At 32.0% G+C, this 18390-nt stretch overlaps 1 protein-coding gene across 48 annotated transcripts in view; it reads left to right on the plus strand.

The window, feature by feature from the left end:
- RIMS2 (regulating synaptic membrane exocytosis 2) overlaps window positions 1-18390 on the plus strand; it is a 701736-nt gene that overhangs the window by 485796 nt on the left and 197550 nt on the right. For 18 of the 48 annotated variants that reach the window (XM_070075383.1, XM_070075384.1, XM_070075385.1 and 15 more), the window contains 2 exons: window positions 950-1039; window positions 10751-10783. The exons of 18 other annotated variants lie outside the window; for them this stretch is intronic. In XM_070075383.1, the coding sequence (XP_069931484.1) occupies window positions 950-1039; window positions 10751-10783 (123 nt within the window). Of the gene's footprint in view, window positions 1-949; window positions 1040-8780; window positions 10784-18390 lie in introns of those variants that run through there. 12 more of the 48 variants (XM_051844697.2, XM_051844703.2, XM_051844694.2 and 9 more) reach the window with 5 other exon arrangements.

Here is an 18390-nt window from a genome sequence, read left to right on the forward strand (position 1 = left end):
TCCCCCCATTTCCCATCTCCGTACCATTTTAGCCACATCTTCTACTTCGTTCTCCTTTTTTTCTCTCTGCACCAGCCACAGTGACTTGCATGCTTTTCTGGTATACACAGGGCCTGCTTCCAATTCAGGACACCTGCACATGCTATTCCACTGCATGAAATGCCCTTTCCACAATAACTAGATGCTTAACTTTCTCTCTATTAAAAAGTTGCCCTCTTAGAAAGGGCTTCTCTGACTGCCCTATCCAATGTCATTACCACCTGAAAATTGTATTTCCTTCTTTCGTGTTGTAGTGTACTTGAAATAATTCTAGATGACCTTAAATAAGCTAGGTGACATAGTTGATGCTAGCAAGCTATTACCACTTAGTATTTTCTCTTAATTTACCAAGCATTTATTTTATTGAAATAACATTAAATAGTGAATAAATTTTTCTGTTATGAAGGTACTAATATGGTGGTAAAATAGTCATTTTATCATATATTGATTTGTTTTTATGAAATTTCTGTTGATATAAAATCTGTACATTGTAAATTCATATAAACACTTGTTTTTACCACAATAAAATAATAATACAATATTTCTTTGTAAAGTAAATTAGTATTATTGAATGTCAAGTAGGAAAAGACCTTTATTTACCCAACCATTTTAATCCTCATTTTCTTCATACTTTGGCCCCATTAATTTATTTAAAATAAATGTTAAAATTTACTGGAAGTAAATTTTAGTGCTTTGAACAGTAAAATCTATAAAAAATTCCACACATTATTTTCAATACATTATTTGTCACATTCCTATTTTTTAAATATAAACAACATATTACATAGTTTATGTGAGAATTTAAGACTTTTTTTAAAAAAAACTTAGATCTCTGAAGTATTTTAGCTTGTTCTGCACATTATTCAATGGTTCTGACAGCTCTGATTTTTTTTTTGTTTATTTATACTAGAAGTTACATGGGAAGACCAACAGAAAAAAGTGAATGGTACAATAAGTGATGACAAACTATTGCCGAAAAAGAAACACCAAACTGAGCCAGGTTTGTCAGGATTTGGAAACCACATAAAAGCATGAGACGATAAGCATTGTATTTCATGCTTTTAAAATGCGTGTGTCCTTGTTATATCTCATTTTTCTCATTTTAGTGTGAAATTTATAGTGTGTAGTTGCCATTTAGAGTAGAATGGTGAATACTTTATTTCAAGATTTGTTTAGAAAACTAATCACACATAGTATGAAAAAAGAACATAATTATTTTATTATTAAGATCAATTTTTAGGGAATAATGACTAGTGTTAGCATAAATGAATTTCTGCTTTATATATTTGCTTGTTTTGCCTCAAAATACTTTAATGAACTTATTTGCTTCCCTGAAATGTAATATAAGGTTTGCTTGCTAGACCACTCCAAGTATTCTTATGATATTTATACCATATGGTGGTAATGATTTATTTATAACTTCTAGAACCAAAAACCTTGCCAAGAGCAATGACAAATGCTAGGAATAGTACAGTATATGAATTCAATAAGTAGTATCTTCAAACTGATGAATCAAAATGAAGTATTTTTGCTTGATTCTTGCCCACCCACCGGGATACAGTTAACTCAATATGAAACAAAAACTGCTAGGTATTAGAAGAAGCCAAGATGATGAAATGCCAAGTACAGAGATGATTGATCAACTGAATAATCCATACTAAATTTAATTAGTAATTGGATGAGAGTACATTGAAATTTTCTTTGAAAAAATTTGTAAATTTGAGTTTTACAAATGATAGCTGTTAAAATTGTCTGAAGTAACAGGGTTAGTGTATATATTGTGGTGGTTCATTTTATGTTAGAGCTTTATACCTATATTTTAAAATGTATCAATATTTAAATTACACTAATGTATTAGCAAGTATTCATTATAATCCTGTGGTATACCAGGCATTGTGCTTAGCACTCAGTTATTGAAGTAGACAAGACAGACATATTATTTTCCTCACAGCAGTTTGCATATGACAAAATTACATCAACTTAAAGGGCAATAATATTAATAATTAAGCTATTACAATGGTGCTAGGTACTACTAGGAAAGATAGGGTGTCTTGAGAGAACTTGCCACATTACACCATAAGCCTGGAAAGTAAGGAAAAGTGTCAGAGTACAAAGGACAGTCTGTTACCTCTCTGTTAGTAAAATAGTGCTACTGAAAAAGGAGTAATATAAACTGAAATTCACCTTAGGGATTTAAATTTATCTTCATAAAATTGTAAGAAAAATAAATGATTTTCAAAATTTTACTTAAGAAACAGTTTATTTGGAAAATAGTGACTGAATTTTAGTGAGATTTTGAAATAAATAAAACTAAATTTTATATTGTGATTTATATAACAAAAATACTATTGTAAAAATTTATCCTTCTTTTTTTGTGTGATATTTATTATCCTTGGTCATACACTCTTATTTATTTTGGATGGCTTATTTGCCAACATAGCTAATACATGAATGTTTTTGTGGCTATATTTGTAAATAAATTACTGTATATTAAAATCATGAAATGATGAACTGAACAGTCCTTGACTGTCAAGGAACACTTTATTATTTTATTTTTTTCATTATCTTTTTCTACTAAATATCATTGGTTGAACTCTTTACTTAATATAGAATTAATCATAGGTTTTGAAAGCCAATTGAAAATACACTCCAGTAAAAAGTAAGAGTGGTAATAAGAGAGGGAGGAGCTGTATAGTTCAGGACACATTCTCACAGACTTACCCTTAAGGGTAAAGCTAAATCTTTCCATGGGACTCCAAATCCCATTAAGCTGGGTAGTACTAATGCCATCTTACATGTTAAAATGATCATATTAAGTGTGGAATTGATCTTATATATAGGATTAACTGTCAAAGGGATCACATAAATAAGATCAAGTGTCTGCTAATAATGATAGATAGAATTAAAAAGGAGTAAATGTTCCAACATGGGAAACAGTCCACATGGCAAAATCATCGAATGGCAAATACCCTAAACAGCACTCTGACCACAGAATCAGCCCTTAAAGCATTCAGATCTGGCTGAAAAGCCCATGGAGAGCATTTCAGGCATGGAAAGCCAAGATACTGTGGTAAAAAATGTTCTACATGAAGGATCTCTGGGAGTGAGACCCTAGTGGAAGGAAAGGACCATCAAAGAAGGATGTACTTTTCACTGAAGGGAGGAGAGAACTTCCACTTTGCTGATGGCCCTGTGTAAATACTGACAAGAGTTTGTGGATTCAAAAGGCTTCCGTAGCCTTGGCAGCTCATGCCAAGAGCATCGGGTGATCACTGACATCATAAATAAGAGTGTTAGTTGTTAAATCAACAACAGGAGGCACTGTACACTTACTCCCTATGTGGAACCTCTGTACTTAATGAGTGGTACCATGAGAATTAACTTGTTTTCAAACAGTAAAAATAAAAAAGAAGAAGAAATTCATTTATCTTAAAAATTGTTTCTCATGACACATTTTAAAGATCTATTTTAAATATTTAAATTAATGTCATATATATTTTGCATATTTTTTTATCATTTAAAACCCTCTGAGTATAACCTATGTGTGCAGTAGAGGAAAATTAATTTAATTGGAGTATAGCTATATCATAGTTTAAAATGTTTATATATTTTTATACTTTTGCAATTGTGCATTTACCTATATACTAGGAAAATTGGTCATGGAAATTCAAACCCTAAATGTTATGAGTAAGTATGCATTATTCTAAGGTAATAAAAACAATATTAAATTTTAGTTCATAATTTTCTGTTGTTTCAAAAAGAAAAGTAGGATATGTTGAGAATGTTTTTAATTATTAAAACTTGGAATGATAAAGTGGGAGGAAAGTAGTGGCATTCTATTTCAACAACATGTTTATGAGTCTGAGCTTTATGGAAGATATGAAGTTACTTCAATAAGTTCATGGAGAATGGAATTAAAAGATAAATTTGATACAAAAACTTTAGAAATCCATGTATGGGTGGGGAATATAAAAAATTGATGGAAAATGCATACTGTTTAAAATGTATACATAGATTTCAAAAAAATTTTGCACCAAAACAAGCATCTTTTCATATCATTTTAACACAGAATATTTGAAGTATATTTATATTTTTGGAGTAACTTATTTTATATTCAAGTATATCTGTAATATTAATAGCCTAATAATTATAATCAGTGCTTTAATTCTTAATGTTTATGCACTAAAAGCTAATAATAAGCTTCTGTAAATGGTCAGAGAGTCTTGTTAAATGATTATTGTGATAAACTTTTTACATTAGAAAAAGTTTGTGAGTTCTTGAACATAACCTGATATGGAAAGTGGACTGTGTTCAATAGTCTTATATATATTGTTTCCTTTTCAGTTGCAGTTTTGTAAAAGTCTGTAGAAGATCAATTTATAGAACCTGGGAATTTTGACATTTTAAGAGTATATACTACTAATAAAGACACCTAAAATTTTTATTTTAAACATAAATCTATATAACTAAAGTCTCAGCAACTTATCATAATCTATGGAATGAATTAAATATCTGGGTGAATTTTAAGCATTATGGACTAGTAAAGAAAATATTGGCATTTCTGAACTAGGATGTCTTGAGAAGATTATCAACAACAGGAGTGATTTACTTTCTGTATCTGTAACCTAACTGACAGCAGAATAGAAGAATGTGCCTAGGATGTGTCATTATGTTTATCATAGTAATGTCTTTGATGTAAACATAAAATATAAGAATCCTACCTATAATTTTAGACTCCAAATCATGAGTAATGTTTAGAGTTAATCACTTTAATGTCTTCCTCACGTGGACTGTGGATTATTTTGTTTAGATCTTTAAATTAATGAAACATCTTAAGTATGAATCAAGGATATATATCCATGGATAATATGGGTAATCTGTTGTTTATTTTTCAATGAGTAATTTGATTCTGGAAAAGATAATAATGCTCATTAATAATTGAGGATATTAAACTATGAAAAAAAACTTTGAACCATGAATTTGATATTTTGCTTTGTAAATTTATCCTTACAGTGATTAGAAATATATAGGAAAAGAATATATTTCTACATAAAATTTATTAGTCTCATATTTTATTTACCACATGAAAAAGTACAAAAGAAAATATCACTTCAAGTAGAAGTACCTCAGGTTTAATGAATATTTCTGAACTAATAAATTTCAAAGATTCACCAAAGTGAGAACTTTTGAAAAGACTAGTCTTGGATTTAAATAGTTCAAAATCTACTGGAAATATAATTTTAAATGAAATATTTGATAATTGAGACTATTCATGAAAGGAATGTAAGTCCAACTTTGTTATTTTCGAAGTGTAAGGGATCCAGTATTTAGGAAGATCCTGACTTGACTTAGCTACACTTATTGTAACTGCTTAGAAACCATAACAAATGCTGTTAGCTTGCTAAATCTTATCGGGAAAATTCTGAAGTCTATTTTTTTTTTATTTTATAAAAGTGAGAACAATGAAGTGCTTTGGTGGAGAACTGTATGATTATATAATATTTTGGAAACTGGAACGATTCAAAGTAACAAGTTATGTTTCACTAACATCTTAATGTGCATAAGTGCCTATTTTATCATTATTTGATATTATGTATTAACCCTTAATTTTTTCAATGTGGATTTTTCTATATTCTGCATGACATTTGTAACTATGGTGAAATAAGAATTATATTTTACTTAGTTTTACCTTTAGTATTATGTCTTACAAAATTCATCTTAGGCAAAGATACATGTTCAAAAAATATTTTGTTAGTGAATTTTAAACTTTAACGTTTTTTCATGAATATTTTTATATTTTGTTCTTTAACTTCCTTTGATTCTTGAATATTTTGAGAGTTCTTAAAAGAAGAGTCATTCTAAAGCAATATTTTAAATTGACTAATCCATCTGATCTGGAAAAGGGAATCAGGGTTGTGTCCATGGTTATTATTATATAATTTCAGATTATATCTGGGTTGTTGTGGAATTGATATTTTTATTTTTGATGGGAAAAGTGATATAAGACAAATAAATGCTTTATAAAGCACAAATCAACCAATAGGATTTTGTAATTAAATGTTACTGACAGCTTCAAAATAAATACAATTGCTCTTAGGTATTTACAGGGCATTCCCGGGAACTCTTCCCATACTGATATTGTTGATATTCAAGTCCCTCCTGTTAAAATGTGATAGTATTTGTCATAACCTATGTGCATCCTCCCCTATACTTTAGATTACCAATAATGCCTAATACAGTATAATTACTATTAACAGTTGTTGTATATTGTTTAGTGATTAATGATAAAAGAGGGTGAAGTAGTCTGTGCATATTTTGCATATTTTTAATAGTTTCAGTTCCTATTTGGTTGAACCCACTAAGAGGGATGGCAGAACCCACGGATATGCATGGCAAACCTGTATCACATCAAATGATACCAATAATATTTTTCTGTAAATAAGCTGAAATTTCATCATTCATGGTCTTAGTTGCTCATTAAAGTTAGTTCAGTGACCCTGACTTAGTTAAGTTTATATGGCCAAACCTGTACTTTGGCAACTATTATTTTTATTTTAAATAGCATGTTACAGTTTGGAAATGAGATATTTTAAATTCTTTCTGCATTTAAACATGCATTTTGTGTCAGAATTCAAATATAGAATCTGATAAAAAAAAACAGCAAGGAATAAGAAGACATTTAAAAGAATCATATTGTTAAATTCAGTGAGTTTCTAAAATTAATAACTTTCAAGTAACTAGAAAATAATTAGAATATTGTACCTTGCTTATCTTAATTAGTAGAACTTAACTAATGTCAGTAATGTTATGAATATTGACAAATTGTGAGAAATAATCTTGTTAGAAATAATTAATTCAAAGCATTTGAATTGAAGAATTTTTCAGAGGTTATTTTGCCAATGTAGAGGTTTTAGTTTGTCATCTGTATACTTGGTAAACAATTCTTAAAATATATCCATTTATTTATTTGGGGAGGATTGGGGTTGCCTTCTACTGGCACACTGATGAAATGCCACAGTGAGGTAGGCAAGACGGTGGCCTTGGGAGGAGAGGGTAGGCTGGGATTCAAGCCAGAGCAAAGAGCTGGCATGTCAGTTGAGGTCTCCCACATGGGTGGCAAGAACCCAAGTACCTGAGTCATCAATCACCTGCTACCTTCTTGAATCAGCACTGAGAGAAAGCTGGAATCAGCAGCCAGAGCCAGGAATCCAGCCCAGGTACACTGATACAGCATGTGAGCATCTTACTCACTAGGCCAAACATGTGATCCAACTCTGTTTTTATAGTCCACCTCTAACTTGACCCTTTTATAACTGGGGCCCTTTTACTGACTAAATGTGTATCTAGTCTTTTTTTGAAATATATCTCTCCTTTTACTCAAACATTCTGACTATGACCTTTAATAAATCTTCCTACTAATGTTAACTTTTAATTATTTGCATGTTCTATTATACAATTCATCAATCTTGTATTGCATTGGGTCAGGAAGCGTTTTAACATAATGCTTGATCCTATAGGACATGTTACTGCAATTACAGTTTAATCCAGTAACAGGACTAAGTGCACGCCTATTGTAAATGGTGGTGAGAACATTCGCCAGAGTTTCAAACACATATCATACACCTTTAATAAACACTATATTTATGGATAAACAGTTCCATATATTTTACATTTTTAATAAAGCTGATTACAGATGATCATTTTGATTTGAATTTGGGATATGTATTCCCCTGAAATACAATGCAAGTTAAAACACCCTTCAATGCAGACAGCTTTAGTGTGTGTGTGTATATATGTGTGTGGTAATACTTTCCTTCATAAAATCATGCTTTACATAGTTTATAACTTCATGGTACCCTAATTTTTAAATATTTGCTGAAAAATAATTAAGTGATGAAACAGTAGCTATGATTTAATTCATTATATTTTATACATGTCTTATGTCAGGGCAATTTATGAAAATATTTTGTATGATGGGATGGAAAAGAAAAATACTAAACATTCTGTTTACGAATCTTTATATTTTCCAACTTTAAAACATAACTGTCAGTAATACACATCTAAGAAAAGAGATACTTTTACTCTCCTTTATCATTCCTCTTTAGTTATTGGCTACCTGAAAGAGAAAGTATTTGTGTTCAAGTTGCCATTAGCAGCACTAAAAAGTAGAATGTTTTACTATGGCATGGTATAATCAAGGGAAATGTGGGGAGATTGGAAGACAAAAGGGGTATTCTTACCTCCTTTCCAGATTCACTGCAATCTGTTACTTTTTACAAACTATGTGGAAAATAAATATTTATAGCCTATTATCATTTATATAAGACAAGGCTGCTTAAATGAGAAGTTTCTCTTTTAAAATGAGGCTGTTTTATTGCAAATAGCACAAAGTAAAACTGAAAACACAAGGAATGCAAGAAAGCAAAAAGTTTTAAGTGTATTTGATATACTATAGCTATAAAATTAGTATGATTTGCATGAATATTCAATCTGCTAGTTATATGTTTTTTCTATAAGATTAGTTTCGACTGGTTTTTATTGCATTAGAGTCACACCAATAATGGAAATGATTTAACACTTTTAATAGTGAGATCATTGTTAAAATATTTCATTTTTATTCCCTTTGGAGTATTATAAATTTTATATTATTATCTAAAAGTTTATTAAATGTTAGTTTTAAAAGTATTACCACTAGAACTTTAAGAATGAAAACATTGATAAATTAATTTATCAGTTAAACCATATACCTCTTTTTAAAAATGTTTTTAATTAAATACTAAATAAAAGTGTCCAGTTCAGATGTGACCATAAAAGTTTTTGTTTTTTGTTTGACTTTTTATTTCACATTTTTATTGGATCATACAGCATCTAGTAGATCTCTTGTATTTCTGGCTCTGCCACTAAACATGTCTTGTGGTATTGGGTAAGTTACTTGAACTCTATGTATCTGAAAATTTCTTTTATCAGTGCTATTTCAGAGTAATCCAAGATACAGAAAAATGCTAAGTGGAAAAACAAGCTTAATTGATGTATGCAGCATTTGTGTTTTCTGCCAATAAAAAAAAAAAAAGGTCTTCTTAGAAATGAGATACATAAACAAGTGTTTTGTCAGTTCATCTCAGTTTCTTCTTGACGTGTGAGGAAACTATTTTAGTTGTATAGTAAATGTGTAGAAATTAGGAAAATTTTGTATGTAACAAGTATTGATCTATATTTTTTATATATCTGATTTTTTTATCTTCTTTAAGAAATGGGTTTACTGGGGATGGGAAAGAAAATATGACATTTATCATTTTCATGTGTGAGTACTTTCAGGAAGATACAAAGATATTTTCCTAGTGGTCCATTTTATTAACAGCCTCATATTTGTAATATAATTCTGGTAAAATTTGGTATTGATTTTCAATAGGTGAAAAATGTGCCATATTATAATAAAAAGGACATTGTTAAGTTTCCAAATGAGTAATTTTTCTGCAATTCTCTACAATTTATATTAGGACTTCTCTCTTTTCCCAAGCAGATGTTTCAATAATCTTAGCATTTTTTAATAGAAAATTTTCATTTTCTCACTATTTTCAAAAGATAAATTTACTATGGAAATTCATTCCCTGAAGGACTGTGATTTCAATATATTGATAGTGAATTTGTAAAATATATTTTTTCCATAAGTCACTCACAATCATGATACAACTATTGCAAAACTAAATGTGGTGTTTGATTTTAGAATTGTAGCATCTAATTCAAAGCTAAGTAGAAAACTGAAATATGAAATTTTGGTTATTGTATTTTTGTTCATCTGTGTCCATTTTACTGTACTAACCTACTAATATTTTGGGGAGAATTTTTGTATTTGCTGAGTTTAGAGACATTCTTTTTTCACATTCTTGTATAAAATGTCTTATGAACTTCTTGTGAGCTCATACTTGGAAAAGAAGTATTTCTGAAATATGTACCATATCTATAGAGTATATATTAGATTTGGATGGATAAATTTTAATAGAAATTTTTATGGCCTATGACATGCTATTTGTGAGTATTTTCTGAATAAATAGACATTAAGTTGAAATTAAATTGAATTTTTGTATTGAATTAAGATCATATATTTCAGCCAATTTTCTTATAAGTTGTATTAAAATTATTACTCCCTATTATTTTTATGGTAATATTTTGCTGCTTTGATGTAATTCAATGAAATATTGACCTGATGGACATATTTTATTTTCATGTGAGCACTAGTTAATTGGGAAAACTTCAAAAACTGAAATATGTTGGAATGCTTTTTATTGCTCTTTTTGATGACTAAATGAATTTCTTTTCTTCAGATAATTATTTTAAAAGCATAAATTGACCCAATAACATCTTTCACAGTATGATCATACAAGTAACATTCATTTTACTAATGGCATCTTTCTTCAGCATCAAGGTTCAGGACTGACTGGACATAAATAATTGTAAACTTCTGAATCCTCTTCTATACTAACTTTATATTTCTATTTCTGCTAACCTATAGTAGCTTAACCAATTTTCCATCAGTTCTTACCTATTTTTGTTATGGTATGTATTTGATTATATCTTCCCTACAACTGAATACAGGATTCTTTCTCAAATGCTTTGGGGCCCTTTCCTTCAGTGTCACATTTTTCCTTTCGAGTACATCCACTCACACCCATCTCCTTTATCTATGTCTGTCCATTACACGGTGTGGTCACAGAAGAAGTGGACTCTACAAGGAGAAGATATGCAGGTGTGTCTCTTCTACTGCTTTTCTTTGTTTTCATTTATTTAACTCATCCTAGAATTTTTTTACCTTTTTGTTTAACTCATTTCACAGATTTTTATTCTCTAATATAACAAAATGTTCAATCTTATAGGTATAATTAGAAGTTTGTATAGTAAACTTTTACCAGCTACTGTTCCAATTAGTTGGATAAATAAAATTATTGATTTTATGTGATATTTATATATGTAGTTTTTCCATAACTAACTATAGATGCAATATACATGTATGGAGTTAGCTACATTATGTTAACAAATTTATCATAATTTATTTTCAAAATTTAGACCAAAATATTATTTCCAACTTTTAAGGTAATTAAAAAATATTTTACTGCTATTCTGAGTTTAGTAATTTGGGGGAAATCCCAAAGACTTAACTCATGCTCTAAAGAAGATATTGAGGTCACTGAGTAGTTAGGAGATGTTTATATGCCAATATGGATGATTCTAACAATATATTCTACAAAGTCATAAAGTCAAAATCTTTTACAACTGTAAGATCAAGAATAGCTTCATAGAAGAGTGGACACTTGAGTTGAAACCTATTCCAGGTTTTGGAAATAGCAAACACAAATAGCTCCCTGTGCATTTGGACTTTTTCTAGTATAAATTTAATGTGATCTACATAAGTGCAATAATTAATTACAGGTGCTATGAGATAATTCTCTGTATATAACATATGTTATATATATTATATGTAAATATATATAAATAATTATACAATGAAGTCACAGATGATGGTATAATTATTTCTACCTGGGAAGCATGGGTATTAATTCAAGAAAGACTTCATGGCATTTGAATTGATACTAAATGCCAGAAAAATGTGACCTCTTGTATAGAGAATATTTCAGGCAGAGGAAAAATATGACCAATAATTTCAAAGAAGTTTAGGCGAAACCAAGCAGGGACAGATTTCATTGGAATTGTGTTGGTTATTGAAGCATGTAAGACAATAGAATAACAAGGTCAGACATTTGATTTTAGACAGATTACAAGATGAAATAAGCATAAATATAATTTGTGAGATGATAATTTGCTGAATTAAGATTCCTAAAGTTTATCAGAACCTCAGAACTTAGTGAAAAATATAGAATCTACAGATCTTAATCACTGATTTTATATTGATTCAGGAAGATGAATAATGAGATAATCTCAGGTGAGTCACATGTTTGGATAGGTGATGTTGCGTTTTACCGGAATAGGAAATATAGATTGTACCTGATTAAGTGGAAAGACAGAATTCATCTTGCAGATGGGTTGGATTTAAAGCTCAGTTTGGCTGTTCAGGAATAAATATCTTGGGTTGACTGGATATACAAGTCTGGAACTCAGGAGAGAAGTCTCATCTGGGGACAATATAGTGTAGAGTCACACTGGAGTGATGCAGTTGTAATGAATGGAATTATCAGTGTGGTATAATCAATGCAGAAATGAACTAGTCAGGAGCAAAGGTCACGTAATGGGTATTAGGATGTTCTGAGCATTTTATTCGTTGACTTCCTAAAGGGCCAAGAATAATATCTGCTTATTATGAGAATACTCTGAAAAACTTAGCCAGGGTTTTAGCAGAAAAACACCCAGGAAAGCTTCACTAGGATCCTTTTTGTCCTTGACAGTGCTCCTGCTCTTTCCTCTCATCAAACAAGATCAATTTTGTGAAAATTTCAATGAGAAACCCTAGAGTCTTCATTAGCACCTTCTCACTTTCTGTTTGCTAATCTAAAAAATCTTTAGAGTGCCCATTTTTCTTCAGTTGATATTGTAAAAAGAACAGCACTGACATGGTTGAATTCCCTGAGCATTCAGTTTAAAATGGCTGGTATTACCACTTAAAAAAGTGACTTGAACTTGATGAAGTATGAAGTTTATATTTCTTATTTTGAGAAGTTAACATTTATATTTTATACATATGTTGAGTAATTACATTAGTATTTTTATTTGTATCTTTTAAGTCCAGTTTCCACAAATGTTTTGAAATCCCCTCATACAGTATATGTTGTAGGTTTTTGAGCAGTTTCTCCTCAAAATATTTTTGAGGGGTGAAGTATTCTTTTTTTTCCCTAAGATTTATTTATTTATTTATTTGAAAGTTAGAGTTACAGAGAGAAAGAGGGAGAGATAGAGATGGAGAGATCTTCCATCCACTGGTTCACTCTCTAAATGGCTGCAACAGCCAGAGCAGGGCCGATCCAAAGCCGGGAGCCAAGAGCTTCTTCTGGGTCTCCCACGTGTGTGCAGAGGCCCAAGGACTTGGGCTGTCTTCTACTGCTTTCCCATGCACATTAGCTGGGAGCTGGGTCAGAAGTGGAGCAATCAGAACTGAAAGCGGTGCCCATATGAGATGCAGGAGCTGCAAACAATGGCTTTCAGGATGTATACTGTTTAAAGCAAAGGAATAGGACTGCAGAATTCACGATGGGAAAGATCAGGATTTTCCAAGCAATTTAGAATGAATTAGAGAAAGAAATTCAGTATAGCTCAAGGTGACACTACAGATTGGAAAATCTTAAGAAAAGACTGAGTTCTAGGGAAACGGAAGAATGAGGTATATCATATGTTAGTGAGAAAACAAGGAGAAAAAATAAGGAATTGAAGTTCAGCATAAAGAAGGAAGAAAATTAAGAAATTCAATTTAGATTTACCAAATCATTGTTCATAATCTGCCTAAAGCCAAAGGTAAAGGACTTGAATGAGGTGGTTTGAAGATTCTAGAGAGGAGATTGATAATTGAAACAAGTTTTCTTACAAAAAGTTATCTAGAATACATATCACCTGATTAAACTTAGAGAATGTTTTGTCTTCAAACATTAAGTTCTAAATTGCTTTTGTTACTGTTATTGTTACTAAATATAACGTCATTCTTAGTGTGAACTCTTTTGTTTTTCAATATTTATTTATTTGAAAGTCACAGAGAGGGGGAAAGAGAGAGCCAGCGAGTAAGCATGAGCTACCATTGCTGGTTCACTGCCCAGAAGGTCTGAACAGCGAGGGCTGGACAAGGCTGAAGCCAGGAGCTTCTTCCAGGTCTCCCATGTGGGTGGCAGGGGCACAAGTACTTGGGCCATCTTCTGCTTTTCTCAGGTGCTTTAGCGGGGAGCTGGATTGGAAGTGGAGCAGCCAGGACTTGAAGCAGCCAGGAGCTGGATCTGAAGTGGAGCAGTAGGGACTTGAACAGGTGCTCATATGAGATGCTGGCATTGCAGGCAGCAGCTAAACCAGATATACCACTATGCTGGCCCTAGGATGAACTTTTAAAACTGCAGGTACAGTTGTATATCTGTAGTACCTCTTTTCCTGCTGGTGTGGGACAGCCAAAATCTGAGGTTTCTTCATTTCTGCTGCAGATACTGGTGCTATAAATGAGAACTTGATCTGTATCAGTCAGCGTTGTGTTTATCATTCTGCAAATTCACCCAACCTTAGAGCTCAGTTAGGTCTCATGGATTTCATTCTAAAAGTAACAAGTTCCAACTACACAGACTTTCAGAATTATTGCCACATCTGATCTATGTTGTCCGACAAACTTAGCCTGTTAATATATCAGTTTTATTCATAAGATCGTAAAATTAAAAGACATTTTATCAACTATATTTCTTACAAATTCCTTACATTGTTATTATATGAAATTTGTTATGCTGTTATATTAAGTACTTAAATTACTGTAATAAATTAGTGCCACTACATCAACAGTTTTAGAAAATAAAAACAGCTCAAAAAATTTTTTGTTTCAGATAGGTCCTTGGATCTGAAAAGTATTGATGTTAATACAATGTGCTTAAAAATCTATGTTGAATAGATTTCTAAGTCTTCTTAATAAAAGTACAGATAGGAATAAATAACATGTTTAGTGTTTTAATTCCAGTTCTTAATATGATTATTATATCACTTCCTATTATGGATAATTCACTAAGGGATATTTTTCAAATTTAATATAAGTTTTTGTATTTTTTATAGCTTGAACACAGGCATCTTGTTTTAATTCTTGTTTCCGAATGTTGCCCATTGACATGTATTGTTTTAGTCTATTCAGACTGCTATAACAGAATAACAGAGTGGCTTGTGGATGATAAAAATTTATTTTTTATAGTTCTAGAGATTGAGAACTTTAAGATAAAGTCCCTGGGTGGTTTTGGGCCTGGAATGAGCCAGCTTTGCTGGCTTTGTGCCTGCTTCTCCTGTGTCCTCACTTGGTAGAAGGGACTAAGGATCTATCTGGAGACTTTTAATAAGGCATTAATCCTGCAAAAACTTCTTGACCTAATTTTCTCACAAAGATCTTGCTTCCTAAAACTTGCACCTTGGAGGTTAGAATTTGAATTTTGGAGATACAAAATTGTCAACCAATGGCGTGTTCCATTTCAAATGTTCACTTCAGTGCTTGACAGATTGGCATGGCCTTTATTACATTATTTGTCACTGTGTGCTTTTGTATGACTTTTTGTTCTACTCATGAACTAAGAGGAAAAGAGAAAGAACACGCATTACAGAAGAAATTTAATGTATGTATACATATATACATGTAAATACATATATGATAAAGGATAATGCTTGAACTTGATTCACTAAAAGCTATAAATATTCAAATAAAAGAGATTGAAGAAAGTTTTTGAGAGTGAAATAGGAATAAATAGTAACTTGTTTTATTTTATTTTATTTTTTTTTATTTTTATTTTTTGACAGGCAGAGTGGACAGTGAGAGAGAGAGACAGAGAGAAAGGTCTTCCTTTGCCGTTGGTTCACCCTCCAATGGCTGCCGCGGCCGGCGCACTGAGGCCGGCACACTGCATTGATCCGATGGCAGGAGCCAGGTACTTCTCCTGGTCTCCCATGGGGTGCAGGGCCCAAGCACTTGGGCCATCCTCCACTGCACTCCCAGGCCACAGCAGAGAGCTGGCCTGGAAGAGGGGCAACCAGGACAGAATCTGGCGCCCCGACCGGGACTAAAACCCGGGTGTGCTGGCGCCGCTAGGTGGAGGATTAGCCTCGTGAGCTGCGGCGCCGGCCAGTAATTTGTTTTTATACTAATTCATGTTTGTGTTTAAAATCGGGATAATTCATTGTATTTTAGTTCTCTAGTTCTGTGTGAATACAAAATTCTATCTTTAATGAAATATAAATTCTGAATTTACAATATTACTGCTAAATTCTCAGTGTATTACTTCTTCATTGTTAATACTCTAACATTGAATTTTTTAAAATAAAAGATTTATTTATTTATTTATTTGAAAAGCAGAATTACAGAGAGAGAGAAGGAGAGACCGAGAGAGATCTTCCCTCTGCTGTTTCACTCCCCAAATGGCCACCAATGGTCAAGGCTGGGCCAGGCCTAAGCCCAGGAGCTTTTTCTGGGTCTTACAGAAAGGTGTCAGGGGCCCAAACACTTGGGCCGTCTTATGCTGCTTTCCCAGGTGTATTAGCAGAGAGCTACAGTGGAAATGGAGCAGCCAGGACTCAAATTGGCACCCATATGAGAGGCTGGCACTGTAGGCAGCAGCTTAACCTGCTATACCATGATGCAGCTGCTCTTAACATTCAAGTTTACTTGGACCTATCATCCACATTAACTGTGTGTCCTAGAAATTCAACTGTTAGGTAAAGTATTTGTTTCTGTCAGAAATGCTATTTTTAGAAGCAGCTTATGAGTGCAGACCGAAGTATATTGCCTGATCAGCTCCACCACTTAGTTGCTCTGTGAGCTGGAGAAAGTTACTCTCTGTGCCTTAGGTGCCTCAAGTATAAGATAGAAATAATAATAATTCTACCACAAAGGGTTATTGTTATGATTAAAGTGAATACTTTTATAATTTGCAAAACAACTAAAAACAGTCTGGTACAGTTTAAGTGAGGTATTATTATTAAATGAGAAAAGTTAAAGTAGTATTTTCATTTGAATCAATTGTATTGAAGTCATGCATTCTAGTATCTGAGCATTCTTTCTGTTATTTAGAATTGCTTCTTTTTGTTATACACATTAAAGTATGCTACTTTCTTTTTACCACTTTAGGAGGTAAATGTCATACAACTGTATCAGGACTTCTGCACTGCACTCTTGAGTTTAATCATTTCTGAGGCAATGTAGTTAAGAGGAAAGTCCAAGGGCCCTGCAATCAGATAGGTGTAAATTCTGCCACTCATCAGGTATATGACTTTGGGCTGGTTGCTTATAACTTCTTATTAATCTTAATAAATTCCAGCTAGATTAATGGATTAATTTCTTAATTAAAGCATAGATCATTTCTGTGAAAAACAAAAACCTGCCCCCCAAAATTAATGAAATTTAGAAATGGAAAGACACCAGACAACAATGAGGCAGCTATACATTTCAGAATATCAACATCATCACCAATAAATTAAAAGACGCACAACAAGTTGGGAAAAAACATATACCACAAGTCAAAGTGTTAAGAGTTAAGGTTCTTTATAGTTTTAATCTTTTAAATTATATATTCTATAAAATTATTGTAGAAAAATAGGGAATAGCGAAAGAATATATACAAACATTTCCCTAAACAACAAATGCAATGGAAAGTAAATATATGAAAGCAATTTTTTCAGCCAACACCAATGAAATCAATATAATTCTAAGTGAAAGACCATATTCCACCCATTTAGAAAGCAATGTTAAGAATGTGGTAAGAAGATTGATAGTACAAATTACTATGGACTTTCTGTAAAGCAATTTTGTAGTGTAAATCAAGAAACTTAAAATGTTCATATACTTTTGGTCTAATAAAAACAGATATTTGAATAAAATTATGTGTACAAAGGTTTCATTAAAGCCTTATTTTTTAACTTTTATTAAATGAATATAAATTTCCCAAGTACAGCTTATGGATTACAATGGCTTCCCCCCCCCCATAACTTCCCTCCTCCCCGCAACCCTCCCCTTATCCACTCCCTCTCCCCTTCCATTCACATCAAGATGCATTTTCAATTCTCTTTATATACAGAAGATCGATTTAGCATATATTAAGTAAAGCTTTCAACAGTTTGCACCCACACAGAAACACAAAGTGAAAAATACTGTTTGAGTACTACTTATAGCATTAAGTCACAATGTACAGCACATTAAGGACAGAGATCCTACATGAGGAGTAAGTGCACAGTGACTCCTGTTATTGACTTAACAAATTGACACTCTTATTTATGGTGTCAGTAATCACCCTAGGCTCTTGTGATGAGTTGCCAAGGCTATGGAAGAGACTCTGATCATATTTAGACAAGGTCATAATCAAAGTGGAAGTTCTCTCCTCCCTTCAGAGAAAGGTACCTCCTTCTTTGATGACCTGTTCTTTCCACTGGGATCTCACTTGCAGAGATCTTTCATTTAGGTCATTTCTTTCTTTCTTTTTTTTTTTCTTTTTTTCTTTTTTTTTTTTTTTTTTGCCACAGTGTCTTGGTTTTCCATGCCTGAAATACTCTCATGGGCTTTTCAGCCAGATCCGAACGCCTTAAGGGCTGATTCTGAGGCAAGAGTGTAAAGCCTTAATTTTTACAATAAAATAATTACTGTAAATGTTAATTGGACAGTGGCTAAATCAATTATGTATGAAAATAGCCATTTAATTGAAG

The sequence above is a fragment of the Oryctolagus cuniculus genome, chromosome 6 (genome assembly GCF_964237555.1).
Source record: "Oryctolagus cuniculus chromosome 6, mOryCun1.1, whole genome shotgun sequence".
NCBI lineage: Eukaryota > Metazoa > Chordata > Mammalia > Lagomorpha > Leporidae > Oryctolagus > Oryctolagus cuniculus.